Consider the following 26,046-nt stretch of genomic DNA (forward strand, 5'->3'; position numbering starts at 1 on the left):
TGAACCCTGTGATACTGTAATGAAAGTCTGTGTAGAAGTGCAAAGCGGGGAGAAAGTCCCACACGTGTAAGAAAGACGTGTACCTTGGCCTTTGAGTTCAACATGCAGTGAATCACTGCTAATCTCAAAGGAGAGGTTAAGCTCATTTTTTCCTGCTGTGTGAAAAAGAGCTATCTCTTAAAATGTCTTGTTGAGCTCAGTTGCAGACCTTTGAAATGAACCAAATTGTCCTGTATGTTCTTCCAAATAATTTTAAGCTTAGGGACCTCACTTAGCCACAGTTTTAGTATCCTGCCCTCACACCATATCACTATAGCATTCAGAAAATGCCTGGTGCAATTTATTTATTTATTTTTGGGTTTTTTGGAGACAGGGTCTTGCTATGTAGTCCTGGTTGGCCTTGAACTCACTCATATAGTCCAGACTGGCCTCAGTCCTGCTACCTCAGCCTCCTGAGTGCTTTACAGACATGGGCCACTACGCTCAGCATTTCACATATATTATAAACACTTAAATATTGTTGCTATTTTAAAATTGCTCGCTGCCTGACTGTTTTACTATTGTCATATTTCTCCCACATTAAATTGACAGCCCTCATCACTTGAGCTCAGAGAGTGCTGTAATAAAAGAATTGTAAAGCAGACACAGTATTTCCATAGAACCACAACACTTTTAGAACAGTTTTATCTTGTTTTACCATATTGTTGAATATTACTTATCTTTGTTTCATTTTAATTATCACACTATGATGATGAAGTCATAGAAAGTTACAATAAGGTGTTGAAAAAACTCCAACCTGTAAAAGAAATGTGGCTGCTACGTGATGTGAGGGATCTTCTACATTTAGCTCAGCATGCTACCAATTTTTACTGGAAAGCTAGAATTTCTTCAGTGAGGCAGAAACCCTTTCATCCCACTGCTGAGAGAAATAACAGGGTGTGACAGAGAATTGCTGTGTACTGAATGTGGCAGTTACTTGTTTCAAGGTTCCACGTAAGATTTTCATGTTGCCCCGCTCCTCTGACTCAGAGTCCTTGGCTGGGCGTGCCTAGCATGGATGAGGTTGGATACTCTGTCCTGAAGGGGAGATTTTCTCTCAGATCTTAACTTGGTGTTTTGGTTAATAATGAAACTTCTTGAAATTTCTGACTCATAACATGAGAGACTACTGGAAAACAGAAGCAAAAATGTCAACAGATCTCCAGGTGAAGAGTGCATGTAAGAATTGAGAGTGCACGGCATTTCTCAGCTTTCCAATTCTACGAGCTTTCACTAACTGAATTCAGTTAGGGTGCAGGATAGGAGGGTTATGAGCATTGAGCGTCATTCTCTGTAACAAGCTTCTCCCAGGCTGTTTGTTTAATTTCTGTCTACCTAGTGATCCTTCTCTGCTGAGGTGGCACACTGACTTGTTCCCGCCAGAGCTGAGCACCCACTGTCCAGCAGCCCAGCAACCCAGAACACACTCACCACTCCCTGTGATAGCTGGAGGGGAAAGCACCGCTCCAAAAGTGACATTTTCTTTCCTGTCTATGCAATCATTAGAGATAAAAAGGAACAAACAAACAAACAATTCCTTGAGTTACAGGTAATGCTGAATATTTATTATTAATTTACCACTGGTAAGATTTTCACCCAGAAAATGCACATCATGATAGATCCAGAAGTTCAAGGCAGGGGCTCATTAGGTTAGATTTATTAAATTTTACCCCACATTATTTTATCAATTTAGAAGCCCGAAGCTTTCTTCAAGATGCTAGGTATATCGCTGATCATCTAACCACTGTCTCTTCGGTTTTTCATCTTTTTCTGATGCATAAATATACCACACACTCCACTGTGTCTCTCTCAATCAAATCATGTGGCATCTTTACTTAATCAGACGAGTCCTAATGTTGCTATTCTTTCTGCAGTTGTAATTTCTTTTCCTTTTTCTTATCCTTTCCAAGATCATGCCTCCATACTTCTCTGTACCTAGTACTCTCTTGTCTGTAGCAAAATAGTCCTCATCTGAAGTAATCAAAGGATTAATAATATTAAGTAAAAAATCCAGTAATAATCATTGAGAGTATGGTATCTTCCTTACAGACAGGGAACTGCTGCATCACAAGGACCTGGGGCGCTCTGTACCTGTTATACATCTACTAGAAGTCAGAGCTCCAAAACTTCCTCCTGAGAACCCTTTGATGGGAATAATCGTAATTTTAAGAGCTTGAGAAGAAGCACTAAATCCAATTTTCTAGTTCCAAAAGATAATATTCTAAGGTTTATTTGAGAAATATATTACAACTGATAACAAATAAAAAGGATGATAATAATGCATTTAATGCTTATTACATGACTCAAAATGAACCAAATAACCTGGTTTTAGAGCTCATGGGAAAGTTATAAATTCTGAGTAATCCCCTGAAAATGAAAACTGCCAAGTTCCCCATCCCACCACTGAATATTTTTACTTGCTTTGATGTATCTTCTTTCTACAAAAAGGAAATTGTTAGCACAGGGGTCATTCTCAGTGAGAATGAGAACTAAAATTAGCCTCCATGTGTCAACAGTGGGCAGGAATAGGAATCATTTAACAATTTTTGAATGCCTAGGAAAGAAACTGAATCGAGGGAGGTGGTGAAGGAAGACTGTTAACAGAATATCTTTTGTCTCTTGTTCTAGCCAAGAGAGAAGGGTAAACTCCCCAAGGGGAAAATTGTTCAGCAGCAAACAGACCTGCAATGTGACCCTTCCTCCCCTCTGATATCCTTTGCCAGTCTTCCAAATACTCCTAACTGTTAAGGAGAAACAAGTGTTGGCAGAAACATAAATATCAGAGATTGAATGTTTTCTCTTTGCTACAGTTACAGACTGAAATATCACCTCAAAAGCCACGCATCGAATCCCTGACTCCCAGCATCTCAGGATGGGACTGTATTTGGAGACGAGGCCTTAACAAAGATGATCATTTTATAGTAAAGTTCTCACGGTGGTCCCTTTTCCAGTGTGACTCATGTCCTTATATGAAGAGGAAATGAAGTCTGAGACGGGGAATCCAGGACTTCCGTGGGCACAGAGAAGCCACCCCATGAAGATGCAGCGTAATAGAAGCCAAGAAGGAGCCAGGGAGAGACCTCAAAGTAAACCAACACAACAACACCTTGATCTTAGACTTAAAGCCTTTAGGACTGAAAAACAAATTTCTATTACTGAGCTAGCCACCCTGTGGTATCTTGTTACGGCAACCCTAGCAATCTCTTTTACTACTCAATGACTGTCATTGGGAAATGGTTTTTTTTTTTTTTTTCCATTCTTAGCTCTTGTGCTTTCCCATCCAAGATGCAGGATATTCAATTTACTTGCCCTGACCCCTATGACATTGCCACACCATGCCCCTATTGCCCCACCATGACATTTAATTTTCATACACCCTCTCCATGTCCCTCTCCTATGTTCTAAGTCTCTCAGGTTTCCTTAAGGACCCAGAAATTCCAAACTCTAAATCATTTAAAGCTAAGCCTTTTCTTGGAGAATTCAAATGTTGTCTTTATATGCACAAAGCTGAAATGCATATACTTGTAGTTTAAGGTTGAGAAAGGTACACTGGTGAGGGCTCTCCTGCTACAGATTGCAACAGAAAGCACATCATAAAGCAACAGAATAGCCTGCATTTCAAACCTAGGCTACAAGCCAAGTGTGGTCACACACTCTTGGGAGCCCTTGGGAGGCTGAGGCAAGAGAATCGTTTCAAGTTCAAGAGCAGGCTGGGTTACAAAGCAATCTCAAGGACAATCTGAACTGCAGAGAGAGACTTTGTCTCAAAAGATTTTAGAAAAACAAACAAACAAAAAAAAACAAACCAAAAAGCCCTGTACTAGATTATCAAGTTTATCTTCTGACATCACCAGAGTCATGGGAACAAATTACCTCCCTATGGAAATAATACTGATGCCTGCTTGCAGAGCTATTTGCAGGGAAAGTCTGGTTCCACTGACTTCTGTGTATCTCTAGAAATGCTTTCTTTGCTTTTAGTTTAGTGAAGCATGGACAACTTAGCAAATGATAGACTGTGCTTTGATAGTGAGCCAACTGGGCTGGGCCTCTTGATAGTTCTGTGCTCTATAAACTAACTAACACATTGCTGATGCTCAATAAATGTCACATATTGTCAACTACCAATTATTCAGTGAATAATGAGGAAAATGCCTTGGCAAGCGTTCCTTCAAAGCTTAATCAAGAAGCTGTATGATTCTAACATCATATCATAAACCAGATTGGCATTTTCACCTTAACTGCTGGCTGTATGCATTTGTACTTGTAACACATCTTTAAATTACTCCACTTTGCTTATAGTGACAACAGAAATCACTAAAATGATCAAACCTCAGTAACAAAGAATTGCAAATGAAGAGTAAATCTCTGACTTATGAATGAGTTCTTTTCCTGAAGAACAGTTGTTGGATTTATTTATAAGCCCAACAAAATGAGTCTTATACACCTATAACATAAATATATGATGTGTACTGGTTTGCACTTTCTAGCAGTCCCCTCCATGTCACCGTTGCTTTTCCTCTTGCTTTGGGACATCCTGGGCTCTGATTGAGCACCGCACCACTATACAGGGAGCACACAGCTGCACAGCTGTGATGATGTGCACAGACACACAAGCTACTTCTACAATCTGTTTCCATCTATAAATGTTGGTGACACAAGATCCATTCGTGTCTGTGAAATTTCACGACTTGAATGCTTCTAGGTTGAGGACCTACTGTACACAAAGAGACTATCTGCAAATGCTACTATAATGGCCTCAAAAGGAGCCTGACTAACATACTGGGTTCATTCGGGCTTTTAGTCTTTGCCTGTGCCTCCCTTTCCTGGAATTTTCTTCATCCCTCAGCTTTATTTGTGCTCTGGGAAAACACAACTCACCTCACTGGGAAACCTCCCTGTAATTATTTTCTGTCATGCTAGAAACAGTTTTATTATTTCTTTGTAATTCAAGTACTTGGAACAATGACTGTGGGATGTGTTATGAACAAAATAGACTTTGAAAAGTACCTGAAACATAAGACATGCACAATAAATAGATGTTGCGTGGATGACAACAGCAGGATATGACTGTAAACCCCATTGTCTCTACCTTTGTGCTCCTTGGTGATGGATGTACAAATTAGCAAAGAGGTGGGAAAGAGGGATGAGAAGACCCTGGAGAGCATGAGTGATTTATTCCTGGAAATAGCAATTTCCATAGAATGGAAGCTACCTGTTCCTGAAATCAGAAGGGACTAGCTGAACCTTTCACAGACCCCGAGCCACCTACACATATTAGAAAGAAGCCTATTATCCAAGGTTTTGAACGACATTTCCAAAGAACGTTAAACCTAAGGTGTCTCAGGCTGTTGCAAATATTTAAATCTGTACCAAATGCACTATAAATGAATGTAGGAGAAGAACACATTCCTCCGAGATGTTAGGTGATTTCTTTACTATGTGGTGGGTGTGCACACGTCAGGCCTGAGAGTCAGAGAGAGTAGAATGCTTCTGAGTGGAGGAAAAAGTGGTGAAGAGAGACTATGTCGGGTATTTGTCCACAGCAAGTCTTCATTTTGTTCAAACTGAAGGCAAAATAAAAAAAGATCCATTTTCCAAGAAAAAAATCATAGTAAAATCAAAGGTAATCTCTGCCTTACACCAACTGCAATTGCATCTGACACCTTGTATCTCTTTTAAGAACTGCTTTCTGATTTCTAGAGGCAGCTCAAGACTTCACAGATATTCTTTCTTACTCCTTCACAGGATGCAGCTGCTGTGCTGTCCTCTGCCTCGGTATCAGCCAGTAACTCCAGGTGTAGAGGGATATTCCCTTGTTTAGGATATGCAGAATATAAATTGCAGCAGACCGATATCTGCAATCAGATCAGTTTAAAAATGACTCCCTTTCTAGGTGCTATAATTCTAATGCAGCAGCGCTGAGACTCTCGAGGGACTTCATGGAAATGAATTGTATAAAGCAGCTCACTTTCCAGAGTCAAATGTAGTTCAAAGTTCAACACAAGGTGTGATAGGGATTGATGTCTTCTCCTCCCACAACACGCTGACTGACCTTCCACCTTTCGCTGATGCTGATGTCACTGAATCACGCCACGCTGTACCATGCCCTCCACCACTCATTATCAGAATTTTATAAATGAGTGCAGCGTTTCTTGAAGCTTGTGCAGTTTCCTGAGTCCAATTGCTTTGGTGGCATGACAGCTCAAAAACTAAGTTCTGTTTGCTTCCTAAAAAAATAAAATTTTCTTTCCTTTTTTTCCTTCTGAAAAAAATCCTTTTCATAATATTGAATATAATTTCAAACATTTTTCCTCTAGGGTTGAGCTTTCATTGATATGGAAGAGACATGGGAGCTTGCCAAGGTCTATCATATCAGAGTAAAGAAATTATTTCTAAGCATAAAGCATCAAAGTTGTAAACCACCTCCAATAATGAGCTTCATTAATTCATGCCACTTGATCTTCTGTTTTTCAAAGATAGAGGATTCAATTTTATTTCAAAGAGCATTTTTATTTCTTTATAATTAAAACTGCCAATATTCATGGGTGCCAACTTCCTTCTTCTGTAGATTGCAAGAAGAGACAAGCTCTGGGAAAACCAATAAAATCAACACCTCCTCATAAAAACAAAACTGCTATATTGCTTGTTTTCTTCAGTCAGTTGGGTAAACTGGTAAGACAGTACAGTAAAATACTGACTCGACACAGTGTAACTGAATTTGTCATAGTGGATTCAGTTAAGTTTTGTAATGTTTAGTGAGAGTTTATACACAACAAGCATTGGGCTAGGCAGTAAGGGCATATGAATAGGAGTAAGATGCAGAGTCAGCCTTCACAAAGCTTGTAATCTACTCAGGAATACGAAATGCACATGTGCAACCATAATGCAAAGACACATGGCCTAGCTGCCACAAGTATGCAGATGCAAGAACAGTCAAATGTGACCTAGGATGTCACGAAATGTTTCATTTTCCAGGAAGGGCAGTATTGCCTGACCCAGTAACATCCTTCATGTCTCTATCTCTCCTACAAAGCTCATTACCAGACCACACTTACCTGTGGGTCCAAGTAGGACCACACTCACCTGATTTATCTCACTGCACTGGCTCTTGTCCCTGCACAGGAACAGAGAAGCCACTCCACTTCTACAAAGCCTCATCCTGTAATTTCTGAACACTCTTTGGACAAGTTATGCAATCTATCTCAGCCTAGCCTTACCAATTCATAAAATAATGGTAATACTGTTTCTGCATCCTTGCTGTGAGGTAAAATGAAATAGTGTATATATAAAAATTTATTTTAAAAATCTATTATTTTATAGTCATCTATAAATCTTCTCTAAAGTAGTTGAATAAAGTCTCATCCTGTGAGAGAAATGAGAAAGCAAGCTCTGCACTCTCTCTCCTCCAGACAAGCCTCACTTTAAATCTAAAAGTTAAGAATAATAAATGTAGACTAGAAGACAATCAATTTCTGTTGATTCTGTGATCTTAAAACCCAAAAATAAAAAAGTATTTTCCCTTGATTTTCTAGAGTTTTTCTATTCTGCTGCACAACAAATCTGTACATTTCTAACCGAGGTGAAAACAAAGGGGATTTGTAGAGTTATGACAGTGGCAGTTGAGCCTCAAAATCTTGCAAGATAGCACATGAGACAGGCTTCCTGGATTCCCTGGGATTTGTTTTCAGATGTGACGTCTTTCTTCCCAAGCGATTCAGCCATCAGAAATTGCAGGTATAAACTACCCACCTAGGTAGATCCAAGTTCCTAAAATCTCTACACTTCAAAGATAGGCATCAAGAAAATTGTTTTCTACTACCTTTGTATCTTTATATCTGATCATTTCAGATTACATAATCTTTTTTTTTTTTAATTTTATTTAAGGAGAAAAGAAAAAAAAGCAGGGAAAGGGTACAAGTTATACAGATTTACAGAAAAAAAATGAACAGTAGGAAATCACTAGTTAATGGATTACATATTGTCATCTTAGAAATAATTGTTCAAGTCACAAAATTAAAGCTTGTAAAGTGGACATTCCATCAATGATACTGCAAACAGTTCTGTTCATTGATCCAATAAAACTCTGTGATATCATTTTCTATCTTATACACTTAAATATACATGCAGTTATATAGTTTAGAGTACTTTCTTTTCCTCTCTTTTGTACCATGACTATTACACATTTTGGGTTTCATTGCTCCCACGGTTCTTATTACTTTTTTGGAAGAGAGTAAAACCAAATGTGACATAACAGAACAGAATCGGTCAAGTCAAAAGGGTGGACATAATAGATAATATAAAAACATAATACAGGTGATCAACAATGGTTACCATAATGTCTCCCGCTATCTCTAATAGAATTGCCTATATCATTAGTTATAATACAATTGAACAAAACAGTAAAGAATAAAACCGACAAAACCAAAACATTGGAGACATTGTAGGTCTTCAAAAGTAGATAAAAGTCAACAAGAATGGGCGTCATAATGAATCTCATTATCTTCACAGCTGATGCCTAAACTTTCGAACCTGATACTATCCAGCAAAACAGAATAGGGGAACATCAGTTAAAAACCAAATGGTGAGAGTAATACAGGGCTTTAAATCAAGGTAATGAAAAGTCAAAATGGGTTACTATAATATATCCTGCTATTTTTTTCCTTTAATTAAAAGGATAAAGATAAAAAAGTAAATAATGGAGTGGAGATTGAGATAAAAGAGGGCATAACAACGAAACAGCGCAGATCAAAACATAACCATTTAAGCAGAATAGTGTTTCACCACCAGATAATCCTAACCTAAAAGTAGTTACCATATTGTTTCTTTCTTTGAAATCCTTGAGTACAACTTCGTATACTGTAGCATTAAGTATATCAAAACAATGTAAAACCATTCAAGAGAATGACAGCATTACAGAGTATTTAGAATCGACTAACAGAAAATGAACAATGGTTTCTGTATAATCTCCTTGTCTTTAAAAGGTTTTTGCTTATACTATCGTACATAATAAAATCCAATAAGATACAGCCTATTTAGACCATTGGAGACAGAAGGACAAAAGCTAGATGAGACTTCAAAACAAGATGATACTAAATCAGTATTACCTATTAAGATGTCATTTTCTCCAAAATAGCTGTTCCTATCATCCAATCTTCTCTGCCTCATTTCTGTTAAGCTCTTTTTCTGTCAGTAGCTGTCAGTTTGTCTTCTTCATTTTGTTCTCTGCTCCATTTGTTGTGGCCTCCCCACCACTATTTCTGGGTTCTTTGTATTTTTCTTTTTTTAGAATATCCTGCAATACTTTCTGTAGAGTTGAATTGGTGGTTGCAAATTCCCCCAGTTCCTCTTTATCCTGGAAGCACCTTGTTTTTCCATCAATTTCCAGGGACAGTTGTGCAGGATATCTCAATCTTGGCTGGAGATTATTATCTTTCAATGCTTGAATTATTTCCCCCCACGCTCTTCGTGATTTGATGGTTTGTGCAGAGAAATCTGCTGTAATTCTGATGGGTGTTCCCTTGTAAATGGTCTGTTTCTTGTCTCTTACAGCTTTTAATATTCTGTTCTTGTATTGAATTTCTGGAATTTTTATTATTATATGCCTGGGTGTTGCTCTGTTTGGGTTGTAGGTAGCTGGGGTCCTGTATGCCTCATACATCTGAGTATCTTTACCTTTTGCTAAATTAGGAAAATTCTCCTGGATTATTTCTGTGAGTAGCTTTTGTAGTTCACTTGTTTGCATCCCTACTTCTTCTTTTATGTTCTTAATCCTTAAGTTATGGATCCTCTTATCATCTTCTTGTCTTTGTATTATTGCTGTTTGTTTCTTTGTTATTTTTAAGAAGTTTTTCATTTCATTCTCCCATATTACAAGTCTGCCCTCCAGTTCAGATAGTCTGTCCTTAGTTTCTTTCAAGCTGTTATGCCAGTCTTCGATAGACTTCTTAGTATCTTGGTAGTCCCTTTGAACCTGCTTCACGTATTCTATGCTTTCTCTGTTTTCTCCATCAAACAATTCTCCCCTTTTTTTCTGTTCTTCCATTCCATCACCTGTTTTTTCTTGGGTGGTGCTTAGCATTTCTCTAACTATTCTGCATACTTATAGCTTCAGGTCGTTGATAACTTCATTCCTGAATTGGTCTATGAGGCTCTCTATATGGTGCCTTATGTGTATTGGTGCGGTGTCTGCTATTGCCTGTTTCTCAGAATTGGGGGCCGAGGAGACTTTCTTGTTGCTGCCTCTTCCCATGCTGCCTCTTCTTCTCTGTTCCTTATATATGCAAGCTTATATAAGAGGCCCAGCTTCTCTCCCAGTCAGCCACAGCCTGATCGAATTGCGCCAGTTAGGTGTTCCCGCTCACCGCTGCGCACCAGGGAGTTACGGACCAGGCAGCCTACGCGTCTCCCCTCCCGGCCACCGTCAGGCTCTGGGATCTGGGTTGGGACAGTCTACCAGGTCCGCCGGCAGCGTCACGCAGGCCAGGCACTTTTCACCAATCCAGCCCGAGAGGGGGATGTGTGGCTGGAGTCGCCACCGCGCCCTGCTCCCGCAGGACTGCTCGGGCCCAGAAAGTTCTCTGCTGGAGTCAAACTGTGGTAGAGTGTCAGTTTCTCTCACTCACCTCACCATAAGTCAGTGCACGCCTCCCTGCCGTTCGCAGATTGCCTTTCTCAGAGCTTCTGCGCGTCTCTCCCCTTGCCGAGCCGCTGTAGAGGCAGCCAGCCGCTGCGCGGCGGGAAACCCAAATCGCGGCTTACAATGGCGCGGTTCCAGCCTCCACACCGAGTCTTTTCTGTTCCTGTTTTAGCACCAGGACTGCATTCCAAGTTGGCTTCTCTCAGCCCAGTTCGTTCCTGAGTCAGCAGAGCATATCTCCACCTGCTTATGTCTCCTTAGTCCGCACCATTCCTGGCTTCTGAGCCGAGTCTTTCAGAGAGCCGCCGGTAGTTGCTGTTATCTGTCCGCCATGTTCTCCCGGAAGTCAGATTACATAATCTTGATGAGACTGGATAATAGATGTATAATTTGTCATTTCAATAACTATGTTAGTTGGTAAAGTTAATCGGTAAACCATTCACCACACCCCTAAAAGAGCAATTGTTTGAAAATGAATGCAGTGTTCTGATTTTATATGTTATGTGTACTTTTGGAAACAAATTTTACAATACAGTTACATATGCTTTGCTTTTAATTAAAGAATTTGAGATCTGTAGATTTGCATACACTTGTGAGAAATAATACAGAGATCCTGTATTTTCTTTACCAAGTTTCCTCCAATGGTAACATCTTGCAAAACTATAGTACAATACCATAAGAAAGATATCAACTGTGTTAGAACACCAATTTTACTTGAATCTCCCCAGTTCTAGAGGTACTCATTTTTGTGCCTGGGTTTGGTTCTATGTAATTTGATCACATGTTTATGTCTCTGGTAGATCACATATATCTACCACCAAGGTCCACTTATAGAATAGTTCCATCATCTCAGGGATCCCACATCTGCTTTCTCCCCTCAACCCTAAGGTTTAACAACCATTAATCTATTCTTCATTTCTGTAGTTTTGTCATTTTCAAGAATGGTATATAAATGGAACCATATAGATATGCAACTATCTGGGATTGATGTTTTTCACTTTTTGAAGCCCTTTGAAATTCACCCATATTATTGTGTACATAAATAATAGTCATTATTTTATTGCTGATATTAATCCATACTTACAGATGTATCACAATTTGATATTGAGTGTTAAATGATGTATGGTTTATATACAGATTTTCCCACTATTAATAAGATGTTATCAATGTTCATATATAGGTTTTCCTGTGAATTTAAATTTTCATTTGTTAAAACAAATGAGTAGTAGTTGTCATGGTTTATGTTGGTGGCCCCCAGGCCTTATGCATTTGCATTGTACATTTGTGATTGGTTCATTGTGTAGTGCTTGGATTGATGGTGTCAGTGCTACACCCACATAAGGGTGGAGCCAGGATATAATGTAATGGCAGGAAGAAGGTGTGTCTTTCTCTTTTGCCCGTTTCTGCCTTGCTGTTTGCAGCCGCCATGAACTGCAGCCCTGCCATGCCAGCCTGCCCTGGAGCCAACTGAGTATTGACTGAATCCTCCAAAAACTGTAAGAAATAAACCTTTCCTTTCCCAACTTTGGGCTTCAGGTATTTTGTCTCAGTGATGAGTAAAAAGTAACTAAGACAGTAGCACAATTACTGAATTGGATAGAAACTGCATGCTCTGACGTTTACAAAACTGTCAAACTCTTCTAAATCTACTGTGATATTTTAAATTTTTCACTAGGAATATATGAATGATCTGGTTTTCCATATGCTTTAATATTACATTAGTATATCTGATAGGAAAATTAGTAAATAAATAAATGGCTCATGTAAGGGCAGCTTGTAAAATGTCAGTTCAGAAAGTCCAAAGGGTAAGAAGGCAGGACATTTATATAAAAAGCCACCCTAAGTACCAGCCTTTCTCTGAGTTGTCTTAGCTCACAACGCTTCCAGATATATAGCAAATGCTTTATACTCCTGAAAAATGCCTGATGCATCCTTTTTGTCTGGGCTAAGTTAAAATAAATCTTTTCTTTCCAAAGCAGGATCATGGGCTATAAAGTGCTTCAGATAGTCCTGTGTTCAACACTGCTAATAGGTAAGAGCCTATTCCTTTTTTATTTATCATACCTTTTATAACTATCAAGTTATAATCCTTTAACGTTTTAAAGAAATGCATGTGTTTTATCCATAGACATATTCTAAAGCATTGAGAGAACCAAGCAATGGTGTCATGCTGTGGTTTTGAATGGGTTAATATTGTGTATGATCATTTTATCACTGATTATGTATTAACATATTAACATGCTACTTTTGCTAAGCAGTCTATTTAATTGCTGTCTTCAAAGAAAAGCTCCAGTGTCCTTGAACAAAGGAAAATTTTAAGTGTCTTTTAGAAAGTGTAATACTCACACGGTACCACTAGAAAAGACCTTAAAACACTTTGGGAGAATGAATTAATTAACCTTCTTTGAGCAGAACTGAGAGATGCAATGTTTCAAGGCAGAACAAGGAAGGCACAGAGGCCGGGAGGATCATTGCCAAATTGCTCTGTAATTTGGTTCATATCTAAACAGAAGTGAGAGATAATTTGTTTTCTTTTTTGAAAACGTTAAGACTGATTACAATAGTGTACATTAAAATTACCTGTTAGAGATGCTTAAATCAAAATAAAGCTGATGATAAGCTTGAGATCTATGAAAAAAAAAAAAAAAAAAAAAAAACGTTTTGTTTGAAGCACAGCCCAGAGGCAGAAAAAGATATATATCTATTTGTGTTCATGCATATGAATGTTGTTCTGGTTTACATTCTACCAAAAATGTTTATCCTGCAGCCTTGCCAGAAATGGTTATTATTTGATTCCTTGGTAATAGCCACTATATTTATCAATTTGCATGTGTGGAATAATTCTCACATCCCTGGGATGAAACGTACTTGGTCACAATGTTGATCTTTTTTGATGATACATTGCATCCTGTTTGCCAGTGTCTTGTTGAGGATTTTTGTGTCAGTGTTTATTAAAAAGATCAGCCTGTAGTTCTTTTTGATTGGGTCTCTTTCTGGTTTTAGAATCAAGGAAATCACTTCCAGGAATGACTTTGGGAATATTCCTTTCCTTTCCATTTAATTAAAGAGTTTAAGGATCCCAGCACTTGGGAAGCTGAGGCAGGAGGCTTGTTGGGAGTTCAAGGCCAACTAGGACTACATGATGAGTTCAAAGTTAGCCTGAATTACACAGCAAGACATCTTGTACTTTGATTAACTACTTTGAAAATACAAGGTCTTGAATGGAACACCCAGTACCAAAAAAAGAGAACAATACAAAATGTTTTAACTACTGTTACCCTCCTGATATTTTATTTTGAAATTTTCATTTTTTTAATTTAAAAACTTTTTCTTTTCTTAAAAGTTTTTAAAAAAAGAATTCAGGAGTGCATTTACCAGGACCTGGTACTCAGCTGGTATTTTCAATGCTTTTTTAAAACTGTCTTTGCCTCTTTATGTCTTCTGGGTTCACTCTGGTTGGTCCACATGTATCTTGGAATCTACCCATTTCTCCTAAATTTACCACTTTATTAGAATATAAGTTCTCAAAGTTGTAATTGATGACCTGAGTTTTGCCTTTTTTATTTTTAATTGCATTAATTTTGGTCTTTTCTTTGCTTTTTTGGTAAGATTGGCTGTAAAGATTGTTTATTCTTTTAAAGAAACAGATCTTGAATTCAATGATTCTTCATTAATTTTTTGGTCTCAAATTCATTAATTCCTACTGTAACCTTTATACTTGCCTTCCTTGTACTAGCTTTGGATTAGGGTTGTTCATACATTTCTAGGACTTTGCGATGCATTATTAGATCACATATTTGGGCTTATTCTGTTCTTCTGATCTAAACTTTCCAGCAGTAGGCTTTCTTCTTGGGGCTGCTTTCATTGTGTCCCATAGGTTCTGTATGTTGTACTGACATTTTTGTTTGAGTCTAGAAACTATATAATTTCTCCCATGATATCTTCTATGACTTATTGATTATTAAAGAGGATATTTTAAAATGTTCATTGATTTGCATAATTTCTGTGGGTTTTTTTTACCATCTACTTCTAGTTCAATTACACTAAATTCTGGTAATTAACCATGGGATAATTCTGACTCTTTTGCAATTTAAGTACACCTAGCGTGTGATCTATTATGGAGAAGGTTCCATGGGCCCCTGAGAAAAATGAATATTCCATTGTTGTTTGGTGAAATGCACTGTAGATATAAATAAAATACATTTGTTCCAAGATTTGGCCCAACTTTGAGGTTTCTTTGTTGAAATTTGTCTAATTGACCTATCTATTTGTGATAGTGGAGTGTTGAGGTCCCACATTATAATTGTCTTTGATGTTTATTTGATCTCTTATGTCAGTGATGCTCATTTTATCAATTTATATTGATATTCACTGTATATATATATATATATATATATATATGTATGTATTATTGTTATCTCTTCCTATAGAACTGTAGGCTCTGCCTCTTCTAATCACTTTTGGTTGAAGTCAATTTTGTCTGAAAATAAGGCAGCTACTTCTGCTTGCTTTTTCTTCCCATTACATGAAGTATTGTTTTCCATCCTTTGACCTTTAAACTGTGAATTTCTTTGCAGATTAAATGTCTTTATTGTATACAACACACATTGGATTTTGTTTCTTGCTACATTGTCCAGGTGTGTATTTTTTGAGGAACTTAGAATATTTATATTGAGAGTTTATTACTGAATGATACTGACTTATTTTTGTCATTGCTTTATTTTCTTATTAATGATTTTTTTCATTTAACTGAACTTTCAGCCTGATACATTCATCCACAATTAGACCTTGCAATTGTTGGCTTCGTTGTCTTTTTATTTTTTTTTAAATTTTTTGGTACCAGGGATCAAACTCATGACCTTGCACTTGCCAGGCAAGCTCTTACGCCACTGAGCTAAATCCCTGACCCACTGTTTCTTTCTGTGATATCCTTCAAACTTCTTTTTTTTTTTTTTTTTTTTTTGAGTGCTGGCTTGATGTTCATGATTGATTTTTTTGGTACTCTATTTCATTGAAATGTCTTACATTTTCATCAATTTTGAAACATAAACAGATATAAAAGTCAAGGTTGCAAGTTGTTTTCTTATAGGACCTACACCATTACACCCCAAGCTCTTAAGTTTTACACCCCTGCACTTAAGTTTTGTGTTGAGAAGTCTGCTGTAACTTTAATGGGCTTACCTTTATAAGTGATTTGCTACTTTTCTCTAACAACTTTTAAGATCTTGTCTTTGTATGAACTTCAAGAACATTAACAATGGTGTATAGTAGAGAGGTTCTTTGTAGATAATGGGTATTTGGTGTTCTACATACCTCACTCATCTGTATGTTTAATTTTTTCCTATATTTAGGGTGGTATCTCATGATTTTTCATCAATTCTATTTAATCCTAGATTAGTCTTTACATCATCTAGCAGCCATTGGATTCATTTTTTAAGTTCTGTTGTTATTGTTAAGGTATCTCTCCATCATTGGCCTCTATCTTCTAGTTGTCACATGCTTTCCTCGCAGTGGTTAGTTCTGTCCCTGTCTTCAATAGAATGTCTGTTCTCCAGGATTACTCTGTAAAAACTTTTCATAGACTCTTCTTTGCTAAGCTAGTCATTCATTGTATTAGTACCTTCTGTAAATGCAATGATCTTTTTGTTCATTATGTCTATTTTGTCTTTAATTATATCTTCTTTTAATTCACTGAGGACCTTTCTGATCTTTATCATATTTTTTGTCAAGACAGGGTCTTACCATATAGTTCAGGTTGGCCTTGAATTTACCATCTAGCCTTGAACTCATGGTGATCTTCCTTCAGCCTCCCAAATGCTGGGACTAAAAGTGTGTACCACCATACCAGACTTTATAACCTTCACTATTCTTGTGAATCATTCAGCTGCATGGCTTTTGATTTCCTCCTCTCAGTGCCCCATTGATTGGCTTTGGGGGAGCTGGGAGTTTTTGGAGGCATTTTATTATCTTGTCTTTTCATGTTTCTATGGTGTGCTTTGCTTTGTTTTGTGCTGAGGTTTGTGGTTGCTTATAGTGGAAAGAATTTATTGCTGGTTCATAGATCTCTATAGGAAGAATCTCTTTCTCAGTAATGCACTCTGGGTATCACTATCTATTGTCCTTTATATCTGTCTCAAAATCTGACTGCCTCTGTTTATTTGGGAGGTGAGGAGGCAATATAATTGGCCCAGTACCCAGTTTCCAGGGATGGACCATAATGCTGTAATGACACAAAGGTAATATAGCTATTAGGATACATAGAAAATTTGTTAATAATAACAAGTATACCTCATGGCAATAGCATCAAAACCAATGACATTAATAGTGTCAAAGACAAACTGGATATTTACATACCCTAAATATCAACAGTGTGCCACTCAACCATAAAAAGGATCTACAATTATTGTATGTGCACTAAGACAAAGTCTGCTGTAACTTTAATGGGCTTACCTTTATAAGTGATTTGCTACTTTTCTCTAACAGCTTTTAAGATCTTGTCTTTGTATGAACAAATATTGACATGTAATATGTATCTACTAAATAGAACAACTACATCTCCTCTAACAATAAAAAAGAGCTGAACAGTAATAAAATAGGGTTAACTAAAGATAAAACACTTAATGGTTATGCTAGCAAAGCTAAGAGAGCCTAAAGGTAGCCTGATGAATAATTTGAAAAATTAAGCAATGGAAGATGAGAAGGAAGACAGAAAAATAGGATAAAGGACCTCATTAAGGAGTAAAATGAAATTAATAGAATTAGATAAACACACAAGAATAATCAAGAACAGGCTGAAGATTTAGCTCAGCAGCACAAGTGTCTGCCTGGCAAGTGTGAGGTTGTGAGTTTGATCCCTGGTATAAGAAAAAGAAAGAAAGAAAGAAAAAAAGATTAAGCAAGAAAGTGAAAAAAAGAAAAGAGTGTTAAAATTTAAAAATATGAGTAAAGAAAGAAAAATTAAACAAAAAAAGAGGAAAAAGAAAAAATGCTCAAATCCACTAATACCTATGAAGAAAAAAGTACAAGGAAAAAAAGAAAAAAAATGAGTCCAAAAAAAAATTTGCATTTTTGAATGAGTGATTTCTTTCCAGGATCTGCCAAGATTTTTTTCGTATTATCTTCATTTGAGCATTTCACAGCAGTTATATTGCAATTTACAGTAAATGATCCTGAATGTAAAAATTAAACAATTTACTTCAAATTAAAATAAAATGAAGTCAAATATAAAATATAAATTTAAAATAATTCTAAGTTAAATTGCAAACACAAATAGTCCACAGATGATAAAATCTATTTAATCTATGAAATGTACACGTAATTGAAACAAGGAATCTGTAGGATTTTCGTTTTTTGTTTTTTGAGACATGATCTCACTAGTACAGACTGGCCTTGAACTCACTGTATAGCCCAGACTGGCCTTGAACTTGCTGTGATTTTTCTGCCTCAGGCTCCCAAGCGCTAGGATTATAGGAATATGGTACCGCACCTGGCTCAATTTGCAGTTTGGTGTTTTGGCAAATCACAGTTTTCTCTATCTAACTTTATGGTCTGTGGGTTTGTGAGGTGCCCCTGTTCCAAAGGACCCAGGCAACCATCTAAACAAAGGCATGTCCTTGTTGGTAAATGGGGAAGCAATCAGACTCCCCTCTGTGATAGGCATAGGCAGCATGGCAAAAGTTCTGCCAGAAACAATTGTAATAAAGACTGTTAGTCACAGCATTTGTATCATGTTTAAGTACTGTAAATGATTTAGAAAAGTTTAGTCATTATTAAGTAAGCAGTCATCACCAAGGGATGCACAATCCCAGATCCTGTCCTTATCTCCAGTGAGTTAGACTCACTCAGGCAAGTGCTTAGGGCACCCTGGAGCTCAAAGGCATGGGCTAGTGACAACCAGTGCCATGCTTCGCATCCTCAGTGACCACACGATTGACCTGGATGCCTACGAGGCTGAGGCACCACATTCCCCTGTGAGTGCTGCTGGGTGGCACCTGGCTGAGGAACCTGATTCCGCAAAACTTTTTAAAGAACCTAAAGCAGTTTCTGAGACACCAGTTTAAATCAACCTCAGCTAAGATACAAATATCTACCGACAGACATTCTGATTTCACTTTTTAAATGTTTTAGAAAAACAAGGTGGGAACGAGAAAGTGCAGACGGAGAAGCAGTGGTCCCTGCTGAGCCAGCTCTCCAGACCTCAGGAGAGAAGAGTTGCTACTTGAACTAAGGAACTTGAAAGCTTCAGAGTCAGGCTCATTCGTTACACTGAGAACCAGCCTACCTGATACTTTTCAAACTGAATAGCTCTATGATAGGAAACAGTAGCTTGAATCAACTTCTTTTGCTTCTTTTTTCCTTTTTTATATCTGCATTTCTCTGGAGCCCTTCTTCTTGAAATTTACCCTTCTATGAAAAGTACTCTTAAAGCAGTTTGTATACTTTTACTATATATGTTTGGAAAGTTTTCTTCATTACAGGTTAATTGTCTAACCAATTACTTTTCTTTGGAACTTGATTTAAGGTTGATGGTGAAAAGTCTCATTTTCCATTTTCCTGATGGTGACACTATAGCTAAAAATGATGGCCAGCCAAGCCACTTGTTCAGGTGATTAAATGCATAAACACAGTTCTCAAGTTATCTCAATGATTTTTTTTTCAAAATAATAATACATATGCATTGAGACTGATTCTCTGGTCAGGGTATTAAATATTCAAGTGCTGTAGTGGAATTATATTTATCTCCCTTGAGCCCTTACATTAAGAATTGCCTTTTTCTGTAATAAAACCTGCAAGGATTCTATGATTTGAAGTTCTTTTACATGTCAAGAGTTTTACATATGTTATCTTGTGTCACTTATCATGATCACTATGAGACTTAGGCCGTGGATCCAGTCTTGCCAAAAGGAAACTCAGGGCTTAGAGAAGTTAGTTATGTGACCTAACTTTATAGCTGGTCAGTGGTGGAGCCTGCATTCATATCGAAATGCTATGTGTTCTTCCTTTCACGACACAATCTGCTCCCTCTGGCACCACCCAGAGGTAAGATAGGGATCAGAGTATAGATAAGACCTCCTCCTGAAGAAGCAGAGAATGTAATACTGACATGCACTACTAAAATACAATGAAAATAAAACTAAGAAAAGACATATAGTCAGTAGCTTAGCCATTGTCTCCCCCAAGAGCAGATGAGGTGTTTGGGGCTGTGTGAACTTATTTGACAAAATGAAGCAGCACTAGTGCCCAACCAAGGACTTCAGATAACAGCTCCTAGTTGTATAAATGGTGAAGGACAGTGCTCAAATCAACATATTCTACCCAATAAGTTATTTGTGAACAAGCAAACATAAAGAAAAAATAGGGAAAACAAATGTATTTTAAAATATTGCACTAAGTAAACCAATACTCATACATTAAGAATTCAGTAGATGATTTTTGGTTGTTGGTAATCTGCGTATATTTTTTAAAGATACATCTTTCTTTGCTCTTCTGCTAAAATTACAGAAAAATGGATCTCTTTATCCTCCTCAATGATGTCCTCCTGATATTTTTTCTTTTTTATAAAATTTTATTTAAAGAAAGACTAAACAAAACAGAAAATAGGTAGAAATAATACGTTCAGAGAAAAAAGTAAATAGTAAGAAATCACTAGTTGATGTTTACATATTGTCGTTTTACAAATAGTTTTTCAAGATACAAAAATGGAACATGTAAAGTGGGAATTCAAACAGCGAGATTGCAAAGAGTTCTGTTCAACTGTCCAACAAAAACTTAGTAACATGGTTGTCAATCCTATACACTTAAACATACATGCAGTTATCCATATCATCATTTATGTTTAGACTAAACAAACTAAAGCAGGATAAAATTATCCTGAACAAAGAATAATAGTATTGCTGGATTTCACATCATGACACTCCATGATCAGCACTGGGTACTGTAGTGACTTTTTTAAAAATTTAATTTAAAGAAAGACTAAACAAAACAGAAAATGGTTAGAAATAATACATAATTTCAAAGAAAAATAAACAGTAAGAAATCACTAGGTGATGATTACAGATTGTCTTCTTACAAATAGTTATTCAAGATACTTAAGTGGAGCTTATAAAGTGGGGATTCAAACAGTGAGATTGCAACCAGTTCTGTTCAACTATCCAACAAAAACTGAGAAATATTTATCAATCCTATGCACTTAAACATACATGCAGTTATGCATATCTTCAATTATGATGAGACTGAATAAACCCAAGCAGGCTAATATCACTCTGAACAAAGAATACTATTGCTCGGTTTCACATTATGACACTCCAGGGTCAGCACTAGGATTTTAGTGACTCTTTTGCTTCAGAGTATCTGTTCATTTTATGATGTGTTATATGATCAGTTCTCATAAACTGTTTATAGATTCTACACATGCATGAGTCTTAACATGTATTTCTATCTTTTCTATATTAGAGGGAGAAATAAAACAAAGCAAGGCAAAACAAAACATATCCCTATAAACACATGAAATGAAATAAACCTATAAGACCACAGTATGAATCATTCTACCATAGTTCCTGTGTTGTCTCTTGTTATCTCCAATAGAATTGGCTATATCATCAGACAAAGTATAATTGAATATGTCAGTACATAACAGTATTAATAAAAACACAACTTTGTATATAGTATAGAACTTCAAAAATCAGCAGTTATCAAACCAGAGTGTGTATCATTGAGTCTTGTCATCTTCAGTGTAGTTGCCTATACTCTCAGACTGGATACTATCAATCATATCAGTTTTGAATAAGATCTTCTCTGCCTGCTTTCTGTTATGCTCTTTTTTTGTCATCAGTTGTCTGCTTATCTTCTTCATTCTGTTTTTTGCTCCATTCATTGAGGCCTCTCTGCCACTCTTCCTGGAATCCTAGTACTTTTCTCTCTTTCTAGAATGCCCTGAAGTATTCTCTGTAGAGTTTGATTGGTGGTTGCGAATTTCCCAAGTTCCTCTTTGTCTTGGAAGCATCTTGTTCTCCATTAATTTCTAGAGACAGTTTAGCAGGGTATATCAACCTGGGATGGAGGTTATTTTCTTTCAGAGCTTGGAATATTTCACTCCAGGCTCTTCTTGACTTGATGATTTATGTTAAGAAGTCTGCCATTATTCTGATGGACCTCCCTCTGTAGGTTATCTGTTTCTTGTCTCTAACAGCTTTTAATATTCTGTTCTTATATTGAATTTCTGGGATCTTGATTATTATATGCCTGAGTGTAGCTCTGTTTTGATTGTAGGTGGCTGGAGTTCTGTATGCCTCATATATCAGAATATCATTTCCTTTTCCTATGTTTGGGAAGTTTTCCTTAACTATTTCTGGGAATAGCCTTTGTAGTTCCTTTGTTTGTACCCCTGCTTCTTCATTCACATTCCTTATTCTCAAGTTGTAGATCTTCTTGTCATCTTCTAGCCTTTGTATTGTTACTGTTTGTTTCCTTGTTATTTTAAAAAAGTTTTCCCTTTCATATTCCCACATTGCAAAATTGTCCTCCAGTTTGGATAATCTCTTCTTAGATTCTTTCAAGCAGATTTGCCATCTTTCCATAGAGTTTTTAATTTCCTCCTGATCTCTTTGAATCTGATTCATGTATTCTATAATTTTTTATATTCTTCACCAAATGGTTCTGTCCTGTGTTTGAGCTCCTCCCTTCTTCCATCTGTGTCTGCTTGAGGGGTGCTTAGCATCTCTTTCATTAATCTTCTTATATCTTGCTTTATTTGGCTAAATATCTCACTTTTGAACTCGTCTATGAGGTCCCGAATATATCTCTTTATGTCCACTTGCACTGTGTCTGATATTGTATGTTTGCTGTTCTCATTCTCCTTTGTATTTACCTGTCCTGGGTCAATGTTCTCAGGGTTAGGGCCTGGGGACTTTTTGTTGTGGCTTCCTCTTCCCATCTTTTTTTGCTTCTTCCAGGAGGCCCCAGTTTCTTTCTTTGTTGGTTATAATTCTTCTGAAGTGCGCTGGCTAGATGAATCTTCACACTGCAGTGTGTTAGTAAGTTGCAGACAGGGACTGCGTATGCTGGCCCCTCCTGTCCAGATTAGTCAAGCTGCTGTGACCTGCACTACTGTATTACTTTGTGCTGCCTCCCTCTGGACCATCCACTGCGCCACTGAGGTTAGTGTGCACTTGACCTCAGATAACCTGTTGGATCTCAGCCAGGTTACATGACCCAGGTCTAGCACACTCCACCAATCCCGTTCAGGAAGGGAACAATTGACTGAAATCACTGCTGCCCCTTGTACTTGCCAATTTTGCCTGATCCCAGAATGTTGTCTGGTGGGGCCCCCCTATTTATGGAATGGCTTCACTTCCATCACTCACCACAGGTTGATGTAGGCTCCCCACCAACTCAGCTCTCCATTTGGCTTGATGACCCCTGAACTCAAAGTAACTGCGCCTCCAGTGAGTTGAAGTGGCAGGACCTCGGATGGTTTGGCAAGTCACAGCTGGACCTCGGCAAGTCGCAGCAGAACCCCTGGCAAGTCGCAGCAGGAACTCAGCCAGTTGCGGCAGGACCTCAGATGGTCAGCAAGTCACCTTAATTTCTTCTTGGAATGAGAGAATTCGTCTCTCTCTGTTTGGGGCTCCCCACTTGGTATTATGTTGAATTCTAAGTCAACTCTGTCCATCTGATTCGATCTGGATGTTGGAGTTGACCTTTGCAGACAGTGATTTGGGAATCATACCCACACTGCTGACCTGCAATCGGATCTATTTATAAAGTACAAGTATGATTTCTGATTTACAGGTGGGAATAAACATAGACTGCTTTGCACTGTTTTTCCTCTCACAGTTCCAGTCCTTGATCTTTACTCCCCAGTGAGTAGCAAATGCCAATTTGTCCTGAAAGAAATTTTGTTTTCTCTTATGACCAGGGCTTTCAAGTTCACAGTCCCTTCTCCATGATGAGCTCTGTGCCTTTGGTCCTGCTCCTCATGCTCCCTTCTTAGCCACAGGAGTGGCTCTTCCTCTTCATGCTGGAGCACTCTGCTTCCTTAGAGAGTTTGTACTCCCTGATGCAATTTTAATTTATTTGATAAAATTTCATTCTTAAAATACCTACTTACTAAAAGATTGACTGATGCCCTTAAGAAAGTATGAAGTACAATAAACTGGGGAATAATTTGGCTGGGAAAAATGTCATTGCTTATGACTAGGTTCATTAAGCATTTCAGATGTAGAGCAATTATTTTTCTACCTAGAAGGCATCATTTGTTGTATTCCTGGAGTGGCTATCCATCAGATACCTGAGTGTGGTCCAGAAATAGAAACATTATCTTTCGTGAGTTACAAATTTCTTGGTCCACTCAATTAAAAGCTGATAAAATCCCTGCCAGCTCCAAAAATATATCCAAAGAAATTATGTGGTAATGTGTGTGAGCACATATGCTGTAGGATGTGTTTTGACAATAAATTTTAAAAACGTAAGTTAAGCTCAATGGTACTGGCTATTTTTCAAAACACTCAACATTTCAGCAATTCTAAGGTCAAAAAGAAGAAATTTCTGAGTTAAAGTTTAACTACAAAAATAGCCTATTAATGAACACTCAAACTGATGTGTATTGGAAAGCTGGTTCTGAAATTTCAGTCCCCTTTTTGGTTTTTCCATTTCTCTTCTGTCCACCCTCATTATCCTTTTTATCTTTCCTCCTTTGCCCAGTTCACATTTCCAGAAGCCCCTAATGTACCAGGGAACAGTTACATGGAGGGTGTTTTTTCATACTGATTCAAGTGGATTATATTCTTTGTGCACTTTATTTTGATTATAATTACATTTTAATATAATATATGAAATAATTATATAGCTCCTCACAATGCAGAATCAGTGGGGGCCCTGAGCTTCTTATCCTCAAACTAGATGATCCCATCGGGGGTGATGGTAGACAGTGACACCTGAAGTGTGCTACTTATGTCCGGTTGGCTGCTATCACTACAGGAAGCTCCATGTCACAAAGAAAGCATGTTGGAGATGGAAGCAGGCTCTTTGGTGTCTTTATAACAATCTCAAAATATTCCATCTTGATTTCCATCCAGAACACATGGAGATGTAAAGTGATCACAAACAGACTTTTAAGGCTACTGTTATTTATTATGCCAAGCAGTTGATCCATTTCTAACACAGAGATAGTCGGCTTATTCCAAAGTGAGTTGTGGATCTGTTCTTTCCCAGTCTAGGCTCTTCTCTGGCTGAAAAGTAATATGTAAACCCTTTTGAAAGCTGAAATAGGTGATCCTGTATCAGATGGCTCAAAATCTTTCAAAATCTCTGTTAATGCTTAAAAGGTATCAAAAATCCCAATGTTTACTTGTCAACTATCGTAATTCCAGTTTGGTTTTTGTCTTGGTTACTTTTCTATCCTTGTTGAGACAAAATGCCCACTACCCAAAATGAAGAAAGGAAAGGTTTATTTAGCTCATTGTTTGTGAAGGTTTGAGTCCATAATCAGCTAGCTCAAAGGCAAGGTGTCATGGCACTGGGGCAACACTTCAAGGCAGTAGCCAGAGCAAAGGGAGAAAACAAGCATCTTCTCCTTCCTTACATTGTACACAGGGCACCCCACATCCCAGGGCAGGTGTATCACTCACAAAACATCTGTGCCCTCCTCTTGCACAGGATGAGAATATTTACAAAGTAAGAACTTTGTCTTCCTGCTGAGTCTCTCAGTTAAAACTTCTAAATTTTTCAAGTTGACACAATGTATCAGCCATAACAATTTTGAAAACAGTCCTTTATCTGCTGAATTAAACACAGTTGTAAGACTGAGTTCACTAAGCAGGTTCAACAAATCACATGAGTAAGCAGGTTTTACATCTCATTCTGGATTACTAAACTATATGACCAGTGATGGCTATTTTTTTTAAAAGGAATCTGTGGAGCAACTCTTGTAACTCAAAAGCTTGGGCTAGTGGTCCACCTTTAGAAAGCCATTTAATTTCTGTGTATAAGCAGAGATATGTATGCTCTGTGTCCATCTTCTCACAGAGCTGCACAAAAAACGTGAGTAAAGGACATGTGATTTGATGTGGTTGATCATTTTAATCACATCCTGCAAAATGTTAATCTCAGGAATATTTGTTTAGCGTTATTACTTCAGCTCCACTTTAGAACTCTGGGCACTGGATGCTCACAGGGAGAACACAGCCTAGACTGATTCTGTACATGTGCAGCTCACAGTAGGATCTGTGATCCTTTGAGAGTATAATGGTGCTCCTCGGCTGACAAGAGGCAGGGCTCAGTGATGGCTCAAGAGATTGGGAGTGGGTGTCAACACAGGTGAAGCTTCACTTGCTCATGTGCCACTTTCTTCCCTTTGTGTCTGTGGCTCTTCC

At 37.7% G+C, this 26,046-nt stretch overlaps 1 protein-coding gene across 2 annotated transcripts in view; it reads left to right on the forward strand.

The window, feature by feature from the left end:
* Nucleotides 1–12,035: 12,035 nt before the first annotated feature.
* Nucleotides 12,036–26,046, forward strand: part of CUNH3orf85 (chromosome unknown C3orf85 homolog) — a 29,699-nt gene continuing 15,688 nt past the window's right edge. The window contains exons 1-2 of one of the 2 annotated variants that reach the window (XM_063225331.1): nt 12,036–12,171; nt 12,652–12,707. In XM_063225331.1, the coding sequence (XP_063081401.1) occupies nt 12,659–12,707 (49 nt within the window). In that variant the 5' untranslated portion in view covers nt 12,036–12,171; nt 12,652–12,658. The remainder of the gene's footprint in view (nt 12,172–12,651; nt 12,708–26,046) is intronic. The other variant, XM_063225332.1, reaches the window with a different exon arrangement.

The sequence above is a fragment of the Cavia porcellus genome, unplaced genomic scaffold, assembly GCF_034190915.1.
Source record: "Cavia porcellus strain 051 isolate PalLab524CR breed Dunkin Hartley unplaced genomic scaffold, mCavPor4.1 scaffold_15, whole genome shotgun sequence".
Taxonomy (NCBI): domain Eukaryota; kingdom Metazoa; phylum Chordata; class Mammalia; order Rodentia; family Caviidae; genus Cavia; species Cavia porcellus.